This window comes from Leuresthes tenuis, unplaced genomic scaffold, assembly GCF_036924035.1.
Source record: "Leuresthes tenuis unplaced genomic scaffold, fLeuTen1.0.hap1 SCAF_1, whole genome shotgun sequence".
Taxonomy (NCBI): domain Eukaryota; kingdom Metazoa; phylum Chordata; class Actinopteri; order Atheriniformes; family Atherinopsidae; genus Leuresthes; species Leuresthes tenuis.
The window spans coordinates 20,852,457-20,869,926 of record NW_027325355.1 but is presented as its reverse complement, the minus strand read 5'-3'; the positions used below and the strand labels follow the sequence as shown (position 1 = coordinate 20,869,926).

At 43.5% G+C, this 17,470-nt stretch overlaps 1 protein-coding gene across 2 annotated transcripts in view; it reads left to right on the top strand.

Moving 5' to 3' along the window:
* Positions 1–17,023, top strand: part of appa (amyloid beta (A4) precursor protein a) — a 28,225-nt gene extending 11,202 nt beyond the window's left edge. Inside the window, exons 2-17 of one of the 2 annotated variants that reach the window (XM_072365577.1) lie at positions 2,546–2,713; positions 3,570–3,699; positions 3,927–4,039; positions 4,135–4,325; positions 4,621–4,943; positions 5,504–5,671; positions 8,371–8,504; positions 9,330–9,404; positions 9,497–9,655; positions 10,077–10,205; positions 10,392–10,491; positions 11,178–11,390; positions 11,549–11,602; positions 12,600–12,691; positions 13,953–14,099; positions 14,516–17,023. In XM_072365577.1, the coding sequence (XP_072221678.1) occupies positions 2,546–2,713; positions 3,570–3,699; positions 3,927–4,039; positions 4,135–4,325; positions 4,621–4,943; positions 5,504–5,671; positions 8,371–8,504; positions 9,330–9,404; positions 9,497–9,655; positions 10,077–10,205; positions 10,392–10,491; positions 11,178–11,390; positions 11,549–11,602; positions 12,600–12,691; positions 13,953–14,099; positions 14,516–14,617 (2,298 nt within the window). In that variant the 3' untranslated portion in view covers positions 14,618–17,023. The remainder of the gene's footprint in view (positions 1–2,545; positions 2,714–3,569; positions 3,700–3,926; positions 4,040–4,134; positions 4,326–4,620; positions 4,944–5,503; positions 5,672–8,370; positions 8,505–9,329; positions 9,405–9,496; positions 9,656–10,076; positions 10,206–10,391; positions 10,492–11,177; positions 11,391–11,548; positions 11,603–12,599; positions 12,692–13,952; positions 14,100–14,515) is intronic. The other variant, XM_072365657.1, reaches the window with a different exon arrangement.
* The last annotated feature ends 447 nt before the right edge of the window (positions 17,024–17,470 follow it).

Here is a 17,470-nt window from a genome sequence, read left to right as displayed (position 1 = left end):
ACAGTGATTATCTTTATACGGAGGATAATCAGTCTGGTGGCTGTTTGCCTGGAAAGTCTTTGAAAATATCGATGAAAGCAGCATTTGAGTTTGCATATATCCTTTTTCCCTGAATTCTCTCTTTTTGACACCATAATCTTCCTTTTATTCCTCTCTCTCTCTCTCTTGGTCTTGTGCTTTATAAAGTGCTTGACCTTCGTGAGCCCCGGCGGCTTATTGTCAAATACATCTGTTCTCCAGTGTCTCCTCGTCTTTTGCTACCGTGGTTATTGTTCTTTCTCTCAGTTACTGCTATAGTTCCTGCCTTTGCCATCATTCTCCGCCTGTGATTTAAAATGTTGCTGCAAGCCCCCCCCCCCACACACACCTCTCTGAGAAGAGAATGATGGCCAAGGACATTATTTGCCAGCCAAAAAAGCGTGACACAAAGAATTTGAATGTCAGCAAGCAATTGGTACAGATTTGCTTACCTATGCCCCAAAGCAGAGAGAAACTTGTTATCTACTTCAGTAATAACAGAGTGAGGCCAGAGGGTGGTCAGATATGGTCCAAATTAAGCTGGGCACCCTCAGTGACTTAATTAAAAGATGGCACACGTGCACAACCTTTTAGAGCGTATTTTAGGCCTTTTAAGCTCTTGGTTTGGCATGGCTTTTACTATTATTGAACAGGATGGGACGTGATCTGTGCTTGTTAGGGCTGCTCTCTCACAGATGGCAGTGTGGGAATCAAGCAACAGACTCCTGAATAATCCGGCGAGGTGCTGCAGATGGCTTGGTGTCAAGAGTAATGGCCACTAGTGTTAAGTTATCATTTGTGTAAGCTGAGGAGGGCTGTGACCAGGAGGGGACTTTACACCCTACTGTGTGTGTGTGTATGTGGGATTTAACTCTGCAGCTTATCATGCTAACCCTGTGGGGGGATATGAACTTTGAAGGTGCATATCTGGCCCACAGGAGTGTAACCTGATCTGATGGTTTGTGCGTGTGCGTGCTGGTTTTTACCCACATTCGATGACAGTAAATGGCTGAAACTACAACAGCACAGCTTTACTCACAAAGAAAGAAAGTCATGCCAATTATTGTGATGGAGGTTAACAGACATTTTCCTTTGTTTCTATTGAAGTGTAGGCCATAGGTGATGAATAGAACACGTAAGGATGTCTTTGTGAAATACTACAACAAAAGGAAAATATTGTGAGAATATCCTTTTCTCTGGGTGCAGTCTGGTGAAAATGGAACAGCTCCAGAGTGTGCTGTCACCCTCTGCTTCTGCCAACATTGTACATACAGTGTGTCACAGGAATGTGATGAAAGCTGATGAAATTCATCTTTGTACCGATACATCAGGTACGGGCCTGCTGAATCGATCCAGAAATTCCAGTTTTAAGCTTGAAATTGAATCGAAATTGACGCCCCCACCAGATATTCTCATACTGGAGCAGGACTTTATGCCCACGGCTGCTTGTGGAGAATCGCGTCTGGAGGGGAAAATATGCTATCCATCTCACAAAACAACATTTGTTTGCCTGCCAGAGCCTTCAAAACCATTAACAAGATTAGGGAGCGCACAATGGCAACAGACCCTCTGCTCCCTCGCTCTGTCTCCTTCTCTCTTTTACTCCATATTCCCTCCCATTTTGTTCTAGCTCATTTGCCAGTACAATGCAGACATTCAGAGGTTTGTCTGCACCTCCTCTCTGAGGGGAACCTCAGCACAAAACCGCCTTATGTAGGCAGACTGCAGTGGCATACATAAGAAGAAGTACAAATCATCGCACAGGGGCATAAATTAACACAAAAATTACTACATTCACGCCAAAGGTGGACTTTCTCTCATGCTCACACACGCTTGCCTCTGGCCAGCCTGCTCTTGTTCTCAGTATGCGCTGCACTTACACAGAGGCATGAACCACAAGGGTTATATAAGCACCATGCTGTTTTGATGAAAAGAAGAAAAAAGCCTACGAGGCAACAGAGGTATACACAATACATATAAAGTATATAGGACAAGGCAGTTGAGAGGGTGTGTCTGCTTGTGCGTGAGCATAATAGACAAAAGAGACTATATTTGTTTTCTCCAGGTCTATTTTCAAGGGTAATTTCTTCTTGTAAAGACAGATTTATTTTATGCCCATGCTCTGTTGTTTGTAATTTGTTTTTCCAGATCTTCTTGCTGATTTGAATATGCTGTAGCAAATATCTACACAGACATCCCTGACACTCTGGGTGCCATTTAAGAAGTATAATTGTTAAGGGTTCCATCAAAGCTGGCTTTTTCATGAAACTGAAAGAGGAATACGTCTTCCAAGCATCATTTTGTGAAGACTTTATCTTTGCTTTTATTCGTATTCCTCTCATCTTCACCATCTCACCTCATCTTTTTATCTTACAAGCTAATCTCCCCTCCCAGCATCCCTCTATATTAGTAATAAAATTTAATTGCATCCGTATTGCAGTTCTCAGCTAAAGCTCTCGCCGACTTTTAGCAGAAGTGGTATATCATTAAATTTCTCTCTCGTCTCTCACCGCCCCCTCACTCTCAGGTTCCTACAGATGTTTCTATGGGTCTGCTGGCTGAGCCCCAGGTGGCCATGTTTTGCGGTAAACTCAACATGCACATCAACGTGCAGAGCGGCAAGTGGGAGCCTGACCCCTCGGGCACAAAGAGCTGCATCGGTACCAAGGAGGGCATCCTGCAGTACTGCCAAGAGGTAAAGTGTGATGAGTGCAGATAAAACTGATAGGAGCTTCAATTGTATCAGCCTCAGGGGGTATATTAATACTGATTATCAGGAGAGTGTTGAAAATTAAACTTATTCAGCCTTGTATTCCATGAAATAGGGAATCCTCTAATTTTAACAAAAGAAATCCCCAATTTAGCAGGATGACAAGACTTTTCAAGCCTTGGTTAGTTTGTAATTAGTCAAAGTGAAGCTAACCAAAAGCAAAAAGTAAATGCAAGATGGTTAACCCCTGAGCACAGATCGAAACATGGCTGCTAATATACAAAACTGTAGATTGCAGTTATGTAAATACAACAGGATGAAAGAGAGTTGTCTGACAAGAGAATTTAGTTTCTATGAAAAAAAAAAGGATGAGTTTAATTTTAAGAAATGGTTAACACTGATAACAAAAATAGTGAGGACAAACAAATGACTCGAAAATCGGTCTCGGCTCCCAACTACAATTTGACAAAGACATTAAGAGCTTTCCTTTGATTTGACACATGCAAGGGTGACAAGGAAGCAAGTAGAGGAGGAGTTGTCAGGAAAAGCAGCAAGGGAAGACGTATTTGGAGGGGGACGACACGCCAAGCCAGCGCGATGAGTACAGGCAGATGTCATGCAGGGTTGAGGCGATTATAGAGGTATATGCTGCAGATGTTAGAGGCAGAACTACAATAATAGAAAAAGACCAAAACCAAAGCAGCATTGATCACCCTTGGCACAGCTCTGATTTTCAAACCACCCGCAAATGTCATTTGAATAAAGAATAGATGTACGAAAATAAAGGTTTTTGAATTTATTCCTGAACTAGACACTGACGACATAAATGCTGTATGTTTAGGTGTATCCAGAGCTCCAGATTACCAACGTGGTGGAGGCCAACCAGCCAGTCAGCATCCAGAACTGGTGTAAGAAGGGGCGCAAGCAGTGCCGCAGTCACATGCACATAGTTGTTCCCTACCGCTGCCTGGGTGAGTCCACTCTATAAATTATTGCGGTTTTAATTTTCAATGTGCGAATAAAAGCATTTCTCGCGAGTGCTGTTTCCATTTTGGAATTCAGTGCAAGACCAACAAAGAACATATCTTTATGTGGAGGGTTTTTTGTGTCCTCAGTGTTGGGATGTGTCCTCAGTCAGTCTGCAGGCGGGGCTGAAGTTGTGCATGAATTCTAAATACGGATCTTGTGTTTGTTACAGTGGGAGAATTTGTGAGCGACGCCCTGCTCGTTCCTGACAAGTGCAAGTTCCTGCACCAGGAGCGCATGGACCAGTGTGAGAGCCACCTGCACTGGCACACTGTAGCCAAGGAGGTGAGCACACTGATGCGCTTCCACTATTTTAATGACCAGCAGGAAGATATGCTGATCTATTTTGCTTGCATGTCTTGCTCAATTTGCATCTGTAGTCCTGTGGAGACCGCACCATGAATCTCCATGACTACGGGATGCTGTTGCCCTGCGGCATTGACCGCTTCAGAGGCGTGGAGTTTGTGTGCTGCCCCAATGAGGCGGAGCGGGACGCTGATAGCGCAGAGCAGGACGTTGATGACTCTGATGTGTGGTGGGGTGGAGCGGAGACGGACTACTCTGACAACAGGTGCACATACACACAGATAAATGAGTGGAAGGTCACAGCAGAGTAATACATTCCCACTCAGATTATCGCAGATAATGCTGACTTCAAATTTAAAAATAAATTCAGAAGAAAATTTGTCTCAAAAGGAGCTTTCCTTGGTTGGTTGTAATCTGAAGTTATCCCCTTTACCGTCCTGGTCCTCCTCTCTTCCTCCAATTACTCTTGTTGCCTCCATATGTCCCTTTACTTCCTCCTTCACCACCATCATTCACCGTTCTCTTCCCTCCTCCCGTCGCTCCCTTTTGCTTTCTCCCAGTATGGTGCGTGAGCCAGAGCCAGCAGAGCAGCAAGAGGAAACCAAACCATCTGTGGTAGAGGAGGACGAGGATGACGAGGTGCCCGAGGAAGAAGAGGAGGAGGATGTGCTGGACAACGACCAAGACGGAGATGGGGAGGAGGATGAAGAGGTGGTTGAAGAAGAGGAGGAGGAGGAGGAGGAGGATGAGGATGAGGATGATGGAGACGACGACATCATTGACACCCTCGATGACAACGATGATGCGGATGAGCCCACCACCAATGTTGCCATGACGACAACCACTACCACCACCACTGAGTCTGTGGAAGAAGTTGTCAGGGGTGAGGATGTTTTTTATAATCTTGTCATCTGGATTTTTGTTTTGATTATCAGGGTATCCTCAGAATTGAACGTCCTAAATACTGTCATCAATCATTGGTGTTTAGATTAACGTGGCGTGATCTTTCTAGTGCGTGACGCAGAACATGTTTCCCGCCGCCCCCTCCGGTTTGTATGCTTTGCCAAACGCAGTCGAACCTCGTGTTCTTCACAGTAATTTCCTGCTGTCATTTTTCTGATTGTGCTCATTTGTCATTTCACAGCTTTCATTAGCCACGTTCCATTAGAACCTGAATTAGTTGTTCCAGCGCCATTTCTTCATTTTGGTGGTAAATTCAATTCCAAGCAGCATTATTAATGCTTAAACCTAGCTTTTTTATATTTTTTTATCTCATGTAACATCATGTCATTGAATTTAAATGGCATTTTTGTATTTAAAACTCCTGGTATCTTACCCTTGATTTAAAGATGACGCGCTTCCATGGAGCGTGATGAGCTGAAGAGAATCTGGGGCCTTCGCACTACTTTGTGAATGATGAAAAGTGTGTGTGTGTCTTCCAAGATGTGTGTTGGTCCAACGCAGAGACTGGTCCGTGCCGGGCCATGCTGCCCCGCTGGTACTTTGAACGCCAGGAGGGCCGCTGTGTTCAGTTTATCTACGGCGGCTGCGGAGGCAACAGGAATAACTTTGAGTCAGAGGACTACTGCCTGTCTGTCTGCAGCAGCGTCAGTAAGTCCTGCCGACAGCTGCTAACCTCAGCCAGCAGCTCACTGGTTTGACTGTTTCCAACTTTCACTACTACTCGCTGTCTGTCCGCTGGCTGGTCGTTGGGTTTCCTGCTTGGTGTGTTTCTCCTCCAGTTGTTCTCTACCTGTCAGCTCTATACCTGGCTAACACACTTACTCCTCAGTCTTTCTGTGTGACGACCAATATGTGCACCAAAAGTAGAGTAAAATTTTATCTTCCCTTACCTTCAATCTAACTGCCTGTACACTCTTTTCCTTCCTTTGTTTTCAAGTCAGTAGAGTGTCGCGCTGATTGTGTACATTTTAATTTTCCAGCACATTTACCATTGAACCACACTGCAGGTGGTTTTGAAATCTGTGAATGGGTGGCAGATGTTGTAGCGCGGTGCCTTTGTTCAAACACCAGTGCTAAGAGAAGAAATCTGTTTTATTGCATGGATCTGAACTTCGTTTTCTTTTTAAACTCTGTGCTGAAACGGAGTGGCTGAAGGTAAATGCTCTGCTAACTGCCTGGATACAAAAACGCTCATTTTCACGGACTGCCTCAGAGGCCAAATGACATTCTTTACATTGCTGAAGCTACAGTGTTACTGCCCATCAGAGCATGTGGATAAGCACTATAATTCCTAAGATTACAGCTATTTCTGGGCCATCATCTTATGTATATTAGTTTAGCATGTGTATGAGCCGTGAAATCACCCAGGCAGAAATGATTTCTGCAATAATCCACCGTTCGCTGCACATTTTCTCTTATATCTTTGATGTGTTGCTCGTATTATTCCAGCCTCATCATCGAGTTGATTAATTTCATCCACTTAAATCAGTTGTCAAATTGCTCAGCTGCAATTCTGAGAATATGAAACATTTTTTGTAGCCAGCATTAAGGAAAAAAACTAATCAAAACAAGATTACACGCTCTCAGAGCATACCTGCCTGTCAGATCACCGTGTGATGACTGATTATCAGTGGTGTCACTGGAAATGAGGATGACTGCTCAAAGATTTTTCTGCCTTGTTAATCTGTTGAACCAGCGGAGGTTCTTAATAATGGGAACCTTTTGGGGGGGGGTTGCATGACTGTGTTGATTTAGATGTGATCATCCAGTCACGAAGCGAATGGATTGAATTTCTACTCAGTCCTGGATTGCTGTTATTTTCCCCTGCAGGTTTCATCATTCCCCGGTGTGTGTACGTGTGTGTGTGTGTGTGTGTGTGTGTGTACGTGTGTGTACGTGTGTGTACGTGTGTGTACGTGTGTGTGTGTGTGTGTGTGTGTGTCCATGAACAGCGAAGTTGGTTATCTGTTATAGACTGAGAGCAAAAGGTGCTATAAGCGTTTGCCCGTGATGCTGATTTCAGTGCTTCAGCATGTCAGGTTTAGTGACCTTGCTTGATTTGTCCTGCAGCAAAATGGACTCATGTTTTCTCCATATCCCTATAGTTTAATCTTATTTTATCCACTCTTTGTGTGAGTGTGTGTTCTGGTGAAGGATTTCTGCTCTGTTGAGCGTATTAGAGGTGAGAAAGTACTTCCACTCATGGTCAGTCAGCAGTCTCTTTGCAGCTGACATTTTGTTTTGAGTTCTTTTTAATATATAAAGCATAATAATTACAGCAATAATCCTCGTAAACACCACATCTGTCTTTATTTTCTGTTGGTTTGGTCTAATGTTTTGTTGATTCAGTATTGTCCAGTTGATGGAAGGCTTTGCTTATTATAAAAGCTTGCTCTCAAAAAAGCTCTTGAATGGAAATTAATTTCCTGTCGGTGAAAAAAAGATCTGCCAAAAATAGCTCCATTTGCTTTCCCTTATTGTATAAACACGTAGTAGTTTGGTCTGCAGTTAGAAACTGATTGTCGCAGTAAGTATCAACAGTGTTGCAGAGCTGCTGTTTGCATGTTTCATCATCACTGAATCCACAAACTTCTCAAAATATTCCTATTTGGTTTTCCAGAAGGTAGCAGGTTGATAGAAGTGGAAACTGCTCATTTGTTCTATGAATCCTTAAAAAAGAAAAATCTAAACAAGAGTCTGTTCATCCAAATTACCCAAAACTGAACGTATGTCTTTTTGCTCTACAGAACAGCAGCTAGCAAAGCATTCTGCTCAGATCAGCGTGAATCACGTGTCTCAATTGTCTTCTTTTTGCCTTGTGCAGTCGTGCTCATCAGACGTAACCAATTTCACCTGACGGGTGACCTTCATGGCTGCAATTGCGCACTGATTCACTGGCCGGCTGCTTTTGATAGAACATTTTTGAAAGATAATCAACTTTCCGCTGATTAGAGCCAATTTAGTTCTTGCTGGTAGGTTTGTGTGTCTCAGCCAATGAGATAAAATCCGGCGTCAGTAGTTTGGCAGGAAAGCTCCATCACGCTCCTGATAAAGTTCTGTAAATGAGAGAGGGGTTTTGTCTCTCCGACAAAGTGCTGTGGGTCATCTGAGGCATTCACGGCTTTGCTGTTGGAGGGTTCCGTCTTTCAGCTACGTCTACTATCCTGTTTCCTTTCTCTTTTGAACTGGCACTAACCTTAGTAACCAGATGTGGACTGTTGTGCTTCAATGTGCTGACGCAACAGCCAGTTGTAGATCTACCAAAAAAAAATGTGCCGAAACAAGTGAAAGTCTTCTCACCTCCCCGCCTCCTCTGTGTCCCCCTTTCTGTTTACCTTTTGATGCAGTACCCACAGCTACGCCCAGCTCCCCCGACGCAGTGGACCATTATCTGGAGACGCCCGCTGACGAGAACGAACACGCCCACTTCCAGAAAGCCAAGGAGAGCCTGGAGGCCAAGCACCGTGAGAGAATGTCCCAGGTACTGATGGAGAGGGAGTTGAAAAAGGGGGAAAACTGGAAGCCAGTGTTTTTCCTGTTATAAATGAATCGGCTCGATCTGCGATCACTACATACATGTTAGTGAGGGGATAGTGGAGGTGCAGAGAGCTAGCTTTGAGAGAACAGAGATACTCTGAGAAAATGGTGTGGCGAGGAAATCGAATTGGTGCGTTTGTTAATCCCTCCCGGCTGAACGACTGAGGCATTTCAACTTTAATTGTATTTTTTAATCAACCGTCTCACTCAGACGGGGATCCAGATGGTCTGCTTTTTTCCTTTTTTTTAACATTTTTTTTAAAAAAGCCCCAGACAGGAGCGCCGACAACCTTGTATAACACAGAGAATGACTTTTTATAGTTTGTGTACCACTCTGGTTAGATCTGTTGGTTGTGATTGAGGCGCTGCAGGCGCAGCATCATCTCACTTCACATGGCTGACTTCTCTCTTAAAGATAGTGTCGGTGCATTGCTTTGGTAAAGTGGAAATTAAGAATCCAACCGGTGAGTCAGAGAGGGTCAAATAGGGGAAGGATGTGCAATCATCCTTCTGGAAAGGATGTAACTAATCAAAAAGGGAACAGAAAGAAACGATGCCGTCATTGCAGTACGTCACCCTGGCCAAGCGTGTAAACCTTGGGTTTTTAACGGCAGAAGCTCCCCATTATTAACCCTCTGTCACTAAAATGGAGACAGCTGTGAAAAGTGATAAAACATCTCACTCAAATCAGCCTTGTTTAGGGGCAGGATAAAAAGGTAAAGTAGACGTCAGTTCTTATGAATGTGTTCCTTCCCGTGCTTGTCCTCAGGTGATGAGGGAGTGGGAAGAGGCCGAGAGAGAAGCCAAGAATCTTCCACACGCCGACAAGAAGGCTGTCATTCAAGTAGGAATATTCACTGCAATGCCACCCGACCCGATGTTGTAACATTTCTTTTTTACACGGCTTGAAAATTGTAATTTAATGTGTGCATGTAGCGTTTCCAGGAGAAGGTGGAGGCGCTGGAGCAGGAAGCAGCCAGCGAGCGTCAGCAGCTGGTGGAGACCCACATGGCCCGTGTGGAGGCTCTGCTCAACGACCGCCGCCGCCTGGCTTTGGAGAGCTACCTCACTGCACTGCAGCAGGACCCACCGAGGGTGAGCCACCCACAGTTCAGCAGCGCTCTGTAGCTGATGCTCACAGGACTGACCGTCATGAAAGTCACTTCCTGAGGAATCAACAGTCCATTTAAAGATTTTATACCCTGGCAGACGTGACTGTTGGATAGTCCCCTCTTGTTGTTGTTGGGACTATTTCCTGATCAAGATTTCTTTCTGAAAATAGAGCTCCTTATATCTGACCTGCTGCATGAATAACTCCCATGCATGCATTCTGTTTTGTTAGTCCTGTTAATGTGTGCAGCTGCTCTGAACAAACGCATCCCTTCATACAAATAATTTCATGATTTGGCTTTTAGACCAACAGTTTAAACAGCTTCTGTTTGGTTGCATGTACAAAAATGAAATCTTTATACATTTACTCTGTCTCACTGTCTTGTTCACTCCCCGTCTTTTACAGCCCCGTCATGTCTTCACCCTGTTAAAGAAGTATGTGCGTGCTGAGCAGAAGGACAGGCAGCACACCCTCAAACACTTTGAGCACGTCCGCATGGTGGATCCCAAGAAGGCAGCCCAGATTAGACCTCAGGTAGCATCGGGCTCAAAGCTCCCTGTTCCCTTTTTCATGTATTTGATGAGGAAGCTTTTCTCCCTTCACTGAAGGCAGCGTTTGTGCTGTAAAACTCTGCAGCAGAACGCAGCTGTTTTTCCTTTTGAATGCTACACTTTAAATGAATATTTTTCAAACAAGCTAATGCAGATTGTTCTGCTGCAGGTGCTGACCCACCTGCGTGTTATCGAGGAGCGCATGAACCAGTCTCTGGGACTCCTCTACAAAGTGCCCGGTGTGGCTGACGACATCCAGGACCAAGTTGGTGAGTTTGTCAGTTTCTATTTTTTTAATTAAAACTAGAACAATGCAGGCAAATGCTGAAAAAACACAGAAGTGTAGATTAATTCATTGTTAGAGAACTGGGAATATTAAATGTCTCATGCTTACCGTAGCTGCTCACCCTTTAAAAACTCACTGCCCCGATTGTGTTACATGTAACAGAGAGATTGAATTCTCTAAATTCCAGTCCTCAGAAAAGCTTTTTTTTTTCCTCTGATAAGGACATTGGAGCCTTTTGACCTAATTCTTTTGTTCAGAGTCAAATGAAACTGTTTGCGGGAAGATAAATCCCCTTCTCTCCCTCCCCACCCTGTCGCCTTTGTATTTGCAAGGTTTCTGTGGGTTTTTGGGTTTATCGGTGTTGTGTGCGTCATGCAGCCATCTGTGTTTCTGTCTCAGAGACCGTCACAGTCTGTGCTGCCCAGCAAAGCACATAAACACACACACTGAAGAAAAAGCACTATTCAGTCCTTGTTTAGAATCTTTTTTTTTTCTAAAAAGCTTTTCTTGGAGGCAGTTTCAGTCTTCTGAAATGACCATGGATCTGCTTGGATTGGATAAAAGTTCATTATAGCCAAGTGACGCACTGCTCTTTTCATGTTTCCTCTTCCGTATTCCTCCTGTCTCCTCCTGTCTGACATCTCTCACTCTGTCATGCCCTCTTTCCAGAGCTCCTGCAGAGGGAGCAGGCGGAGATGGCCCAGCAGCTGGCCAACCTGCAAACAGACGTGAGGGTGAGCTACGGAAACGACGCCCTGATGCCCGACCAGGAGCTGGGAGACGGCCAGACCGACCTGTTGCCCCAGGAGGACACGTTGAGCCTCGGGGGTGCCGGCTTCATCCACCCTGAGAGCTTCAATCAGCCCAACACTGAGAACCAGGGTACTAACTGAAGCTCAAAATAGTCCAAGAGCAGCAGCTACAATCAGAATTGCACCAAAAAAAGGCAACATGGCAGTGTGCAACCTACGTTTGGCTTTGCAGCATGTAAAGAAAGTTCTTCTCATAGTTGAAAAGTGAACTGTCTTCCTTTTCTCTAGTTGAGCCCGTGGACTCTCGCCCCAGTCTTGACCGAGGCATTCCCACACGGCCAGGTTAGTGCTCAAACATGAGCTTTAACAATCCTACATGTTTATGGGTTAACGACTGTCACATCCCGCTGTCACTGTTGGCTCCTAACTCTGAAAGTATTGAGTTTCTTACAAGCGCCTCGTCAGAGTTGTGTATGTGAATGTGGTTCTTCATGTATTAATGCACCCTCTTGTGTTAATTTTAGAGGCAGTGTCATATCAACATAGTAGGAGTCGCTGGTTAAAATCGGCTGTAAACAGCTGATAGAATAGTAGATAAAAAATAGTTGCTCATTCTGGGCCTAATGGACCATAGTGACCAGTAAATGGCGCTTTAGAGGTCAAATGATCTGTCAGATTGTCAAAATAGATAAATTGTCTATGAATTTATTTCATAATTGGGAAAATAGTTTGATTAATTACTCATAATAATGCGATTTAGGACATTTTTGTAAAGCGTTTGATTAGTCAGTTGTAACTTAAAAGCCCTCCATGAAGGGCACTACATTACAAGGTGGTAACAGTGACTGTTGTTGTCAGTGCTGCATATTTACTGCCCCGAACCTGTGAATCATATCTACATAATGTATTGATATAAATACACTACTTCAGATCATCTTGCACTGGCATCAGACTCTTATGAATGACTGCTTTGTTAAAGCAGCTTCCAGGCTAATAAAACATATTTGAATTAGTCATTAGAAGTATTTTTACACCACCTTTGTGCTGTTGAGCCATTATTTGCTCATAGCCGGCTCCACTTGACCTCCATTAAGGCGCAGCTGTACCTGTTAAGAGATTTATGATGCAGCTATGGGATGTACATGTACAGCATATGCTGTGCAACACTATGTATGCGCTATATTGAATTTATACTGCTGGTGCAGTCAGTATTTCACAGTCCGATGTGCCTCAGTGTGTGTGTCAGTGAGTTCCATTTCAGCAAGTGTTGTCAGAAAGAGAAAGTGGCTTTGTGTCACAGTCTATAATAGATTGCACTTTTTTTTTCCCCCTTCGCTAGTGAGTGGAATGAAGATGGAAGCCATTCCTGAGCTGCGCATGGAGAAAGAGGACAGACAGAGTACTGAATATGAAGTTCACCACCAGAAACTGGTAAACACACACACATACAGACAAAGAAGCTTACTCTGAAGCACTGCAGATATGCAGACTCGTTGGACATCTATTCATCTGAGTAAATATGCAGGCAGCTTAATAGGAAAACACATAAAGATGCATTTTACTGACACATGCAGGCCTGCACTCTGCCCCCTCTTCCTCACAGGAGCGCACACACATCCATGCCTCCACTTTGTCCTCCCGATAAACTCCCAAGGTTGTCACCATGGAGACAGGTGCCCATAGAGACAACCGCAGTAATTCATGCGTCACACTTGCTCTTCTCTAAAATCTGCTGCCCTCTGATCAGAATTAAGTTTTGTGTTTGTGTTTTTCTGCTTAACCACAGATACTAAACATTATAATAATGTTTGTCGAGGCCTCAGCCCATCATTAATCTCCTGCAGCATTGTAATACCAGCACAAAAACCTCAATCCATCCTCTGTCAAATCCAAATCCATGTACCTTATTCTCCCACCTAAAAGCTTTAATCCCTTAATCCCTGCATTTTATTACGTATCACATTTCTTGCATTCACAGTGAGCAGTCAGTGTGTCAGGCTGCCTCCTTAACTTGACTCCTTAATTTCACTGTTACCCCAATCAGCATTCTGCTGCATTCTTTGGAAGTAGGTTCAACACACTGAAGTTAAGCCTGCACTATTATCATCAGCTGCTTACTGGTGTAAAGACTTGACAAGGTTTCTGTTCTTTCCTTCCAGTTGATGTGAGCATAGTTGAGATATCAGTCGACATTTTTCTCTCTTTACTTTCTTTTATTGTTAAGGTTTGCAACAAAGTAGTTCTGCAGAGCAGCGTAATCTGAGACAAAAGCAGAAGTCTTCTGTTATTTCTATTTTTTCACATCATGTCGTGCTGTGTGGGTGCGGAGTCGTTCTACATCCCCACTTCTTTATGAAATCATCTGACAGCCACAGGAAGAGGAAACTATTTCCTCTGTTTCATGTCTATGTGTTCTCATTTGTCACGTCTTTGTTCTCAGCTTCATAGCAGTCATTTTAAAGCTAAGATTGAATCTGTAATGTTATACGGAAGTGTAATTACAACGTTCACCGCAGAAATGATTTGGAAAGAAACAGAACTAAATGGGCTCATCATTTCAACAGTCCGTGGTGAATTTAGCTCCTTTTTAATGGAGCTGGAGGATAACCGGGGTATGAGTCACCTGTCTGCGGTGCTTAGTATTTGTGAGGGACGTATCACCTGACCACCATCTGTCCCCCAACTCCCACAGGTCTTCTTCGCAGAGGATGTGGGGTCAAACAAGGGCGCCATCATCGGCCTGATGGTCGGAGGTGTCGTCATAGCGACGGTGATCGTCATTACCCTTGTGATGCTGAGGAAGAAGCAGTACACCTCCATCCACCACGGAGTCATTGAGGTGAGAAACGGCTGACCAGAGTGTGTGTTTAGTTATAATGTGTCACAGTATAAGTTACCAACTTGACAAATCATTGAAAATCTAGAGCTGTGATTGTTAATTCGGCAAAAAGTGCTTAATTGTATCTGCTCACTAAATGTCATTGGATTAATTTGCTTCTAACAGCTAATTTCCTGCTTTCCTTTTTCTAATTATTTGCATTTATCAATTCAGAACTTTCATTAGCTGTTTGATTTAGAAATATACGGCAGTCCGCAGGGCCTGGGTTCTTTAATCAGCTACTCTTAAAAATCACCAAGCAGCAACTTTAAAAGGTCTAAAATGTCGGATTGTGCTTGATATTGGCAAAGCCTCTGTAAGAGTGTATCTGTGCATATGTGTGAGACCGCCCCTCTATCTTTCTGGCTCCCCTCCAGGTGGATGCTGCCGTCACCCCTGAGGAGCGCCACCTGTCCAAGATGCAGCAGAACGGTTATGAGAACCCAACCTACAAGTTCTTTGAGCAGATGCAGAATTGAGGAGAATGTCACATGTACACACACTCATACACACACTTTCATCTCCTCCCTCACATTACACACCTTCCCTTCCCCCCATCCTGCCCATAGCAGATCCATGTCTCCAAAAAGGCGGTGTGGCTTAGATTATAAGTGACTGAAGCAGTCAGTTACGAGCATACAAAGCGACTGTAGTCGGGGTTTCTTTCATTTTTGCCTGGGCGGACACTGCGGCCGAGCTTGTTTGCACCACGTTTGTTCACTTTATTGGAGCAAGACGCCTTTTAATGAAAGAAAAGAGTTTTTAGAAGTTGCTCCGTCTGGGCCTGCTGACGTACAGAAAAAAGGCCCCGCCCAGGGCCTCCAAACAAACCCATTCTCGAGGGGGAAAGCGCATTCTCTCCACACTGATTCAGGGCCAGTGTAAAAGTTTAGTTCTTTTTCTTTTTGGCTTGGGATAGTTGTAGGTGTGGAGTTATGTGAGCAAAGCTGACCGCTGATCAGTTGGGTTGTAAGCACATGCTGATCTGGGCCTCATTTACAAAAACTGGTTGCTTGCAGACTCAGTCATCTCAAATCATTCTTCAGCACGTCGGCATAATCATGTTATTCTTTGTAATGATGGAGTAAAGAAGGATAAATCAAGCAACGTGATTTATTATAAATAAGGCCCAGTCTTTCCCCATCTACTGCACCACGACTGCACTCTCTACAGTCTACACTGGACTTTAAGTGAGCTCCCTCTCCCTCCCCTCCTCCATCCCTCCCTCCCTCCCTCCATCTTCTTTTCTTTGCGCATTCTTACAACAGCTGGGCTGTGTTACGTCACACGAGGCTCTTAAGGATATCAGAAGACGCTGACGATAATGAACACGTTGATGACAACGGTGGTAATCATGTATTCTGAACGAGCTGTTTTTATTTTAGAGTTTTTCTCTTATCGTTTCCAGTTTTGTTTTTCAAAAAAGAGTGAAAAATTCAGGAGAAAAAAAAAGTCAACCAATGTAAAGTCCTTTTTTTAAATTACGTGTAATGTTACTGAAGTAATGCTGAAGTCTTAGCTGTTCTTATGTAGTGCATGACAACAATGACAACAGGATTTGGAAAAACAAAAAAAAACAAAACCAGAGATCTTAACGCTGCTCTTCTCTCTCTCTCTCGAGATCCTTTCTCACATATAGATTGTCATTCTAGCAAGATTGTACATTTAGTATCTTCTCGTGATCACGTGACTTCAAACAATGATGAAAAAATATATATAAATCTAGATGAACGGGCTCTGCTTTGACATCTTGTAAAGATACACATTTAAAAGAGATCTGTGATTTTTGAATTTAAGTGTGTTCCTCGTTTCTGTTTTTATCTTTTTTTTTTTTTCCTTTTTCTAAAATCCTGCCACTTTCCTGAAGCTGCAGGAGGAGGGGGGGGGGCAGGCTTCATCTTTGTACATTCTCATTGAATTAGCTATATTGTGTTTAATTCCTTATGTGTAGAGGCGTTCAGAAATCACACCTGTTCATTTTGACTTCCTCCGTTGATGTTTCTGTGTTTGGGGAAAAAAGGCATGTTGTGAGGGTGGAAGTTCAGAGAAATATGAAGAAGTTGGTTTGAGGAGCAAGTTGGGATTAATTCTGCGCGTACACATCGTCTTTTTCAATCTGGTGTTTTGTCCAGTCGTAAGCCGGCGCTGACTTTTTGGTTTTGTACCCATTTTGCTTTCTGTGGACTGAACAGGTGGAGCAGGAAGAGAAGGAGGAGGAGCAGGGGGAAAGAGTGCGAGGTAGAGAGGAAATGACTTGCAGTTCCGGATGGATAGCCAGCCAGCCAGGCTATATATAATGGATTTTCACTTCCCCCTGCGCCTTCATTTTCCTTCAAGCATGCTGTTCACCTCTCTGCCATCAGCGCACTCTTGTCTCCTCAGAGGCAGAGCGAACAGGTCGACATATAGATATACAGGCGCTTACCATCAAGAGCTGACAGCACGTTGGGAGGGGGGGTTGTTAAAACAGAAATCAAACAAGTAAATTCAAGATGGCAGCATCGTTGGCAGGAATAACCCGTTCATCCTCATACAGTCAGGTCATATTAAAGGTTTTCAATATATCCAGATTACATTGAAAGAAATCTGATTTCACCTTAAGCAACGCTGATACATTTAATGGTGATTAAATTAAGGACATAGTGAGTGAAATGTGCATGAGGGGGCTGCAATGGGGTGAGTTTGTGGTTTTCAGGGGGTGCTCATTAGAAGCCCAACAGAGGGCAGTAGAGTAGAAGAGGAAGCAGGATTTTCTTTCTTTTTTTTCTGTGGGTTAAATATTGATTTTGTTTTCCACTGTGTAATATTGTGCAGGTCATTTGCATTGACTGGGAAACGCTTTCTACACTGTATTCCATAATAAAGTTTTGAATGTACATACAAAAGCTTTGTGTTTCTGGTCTTTTGTTTGATTTGTTTATCTTATTAGTCTTTGTAAGATTATGAATCAAATCTAAGTCAATGTCTACTTGAACATATATGTACCCTGAAGGGGCCTTTTATTCTGTCTTGGTCTCAGGTGAGGAGAGCATCTTACACAAAACAGCAGACTGGAGCTGAGGGGGTGTTGTCATGTACACATGAGGTCGTTGTGGTACAGATAACCCAGATAAATGTTCAGTTACAACCACTGGTGACAACATTATATGATCGCTACACTGGGAGTATTGTTGGTCAGTGTTTATATTGTTTATAAAACATTATGAAATCATAAACCACAAAAAATTAATTAAAAAATATTTTCAGACCACTTGCATCCTTTGAGGACTTCAAATGACAACCTTTTTTTTTAGTAATCAGCTTCTAACAGTAGACAGACTAGCTTTGCAGTA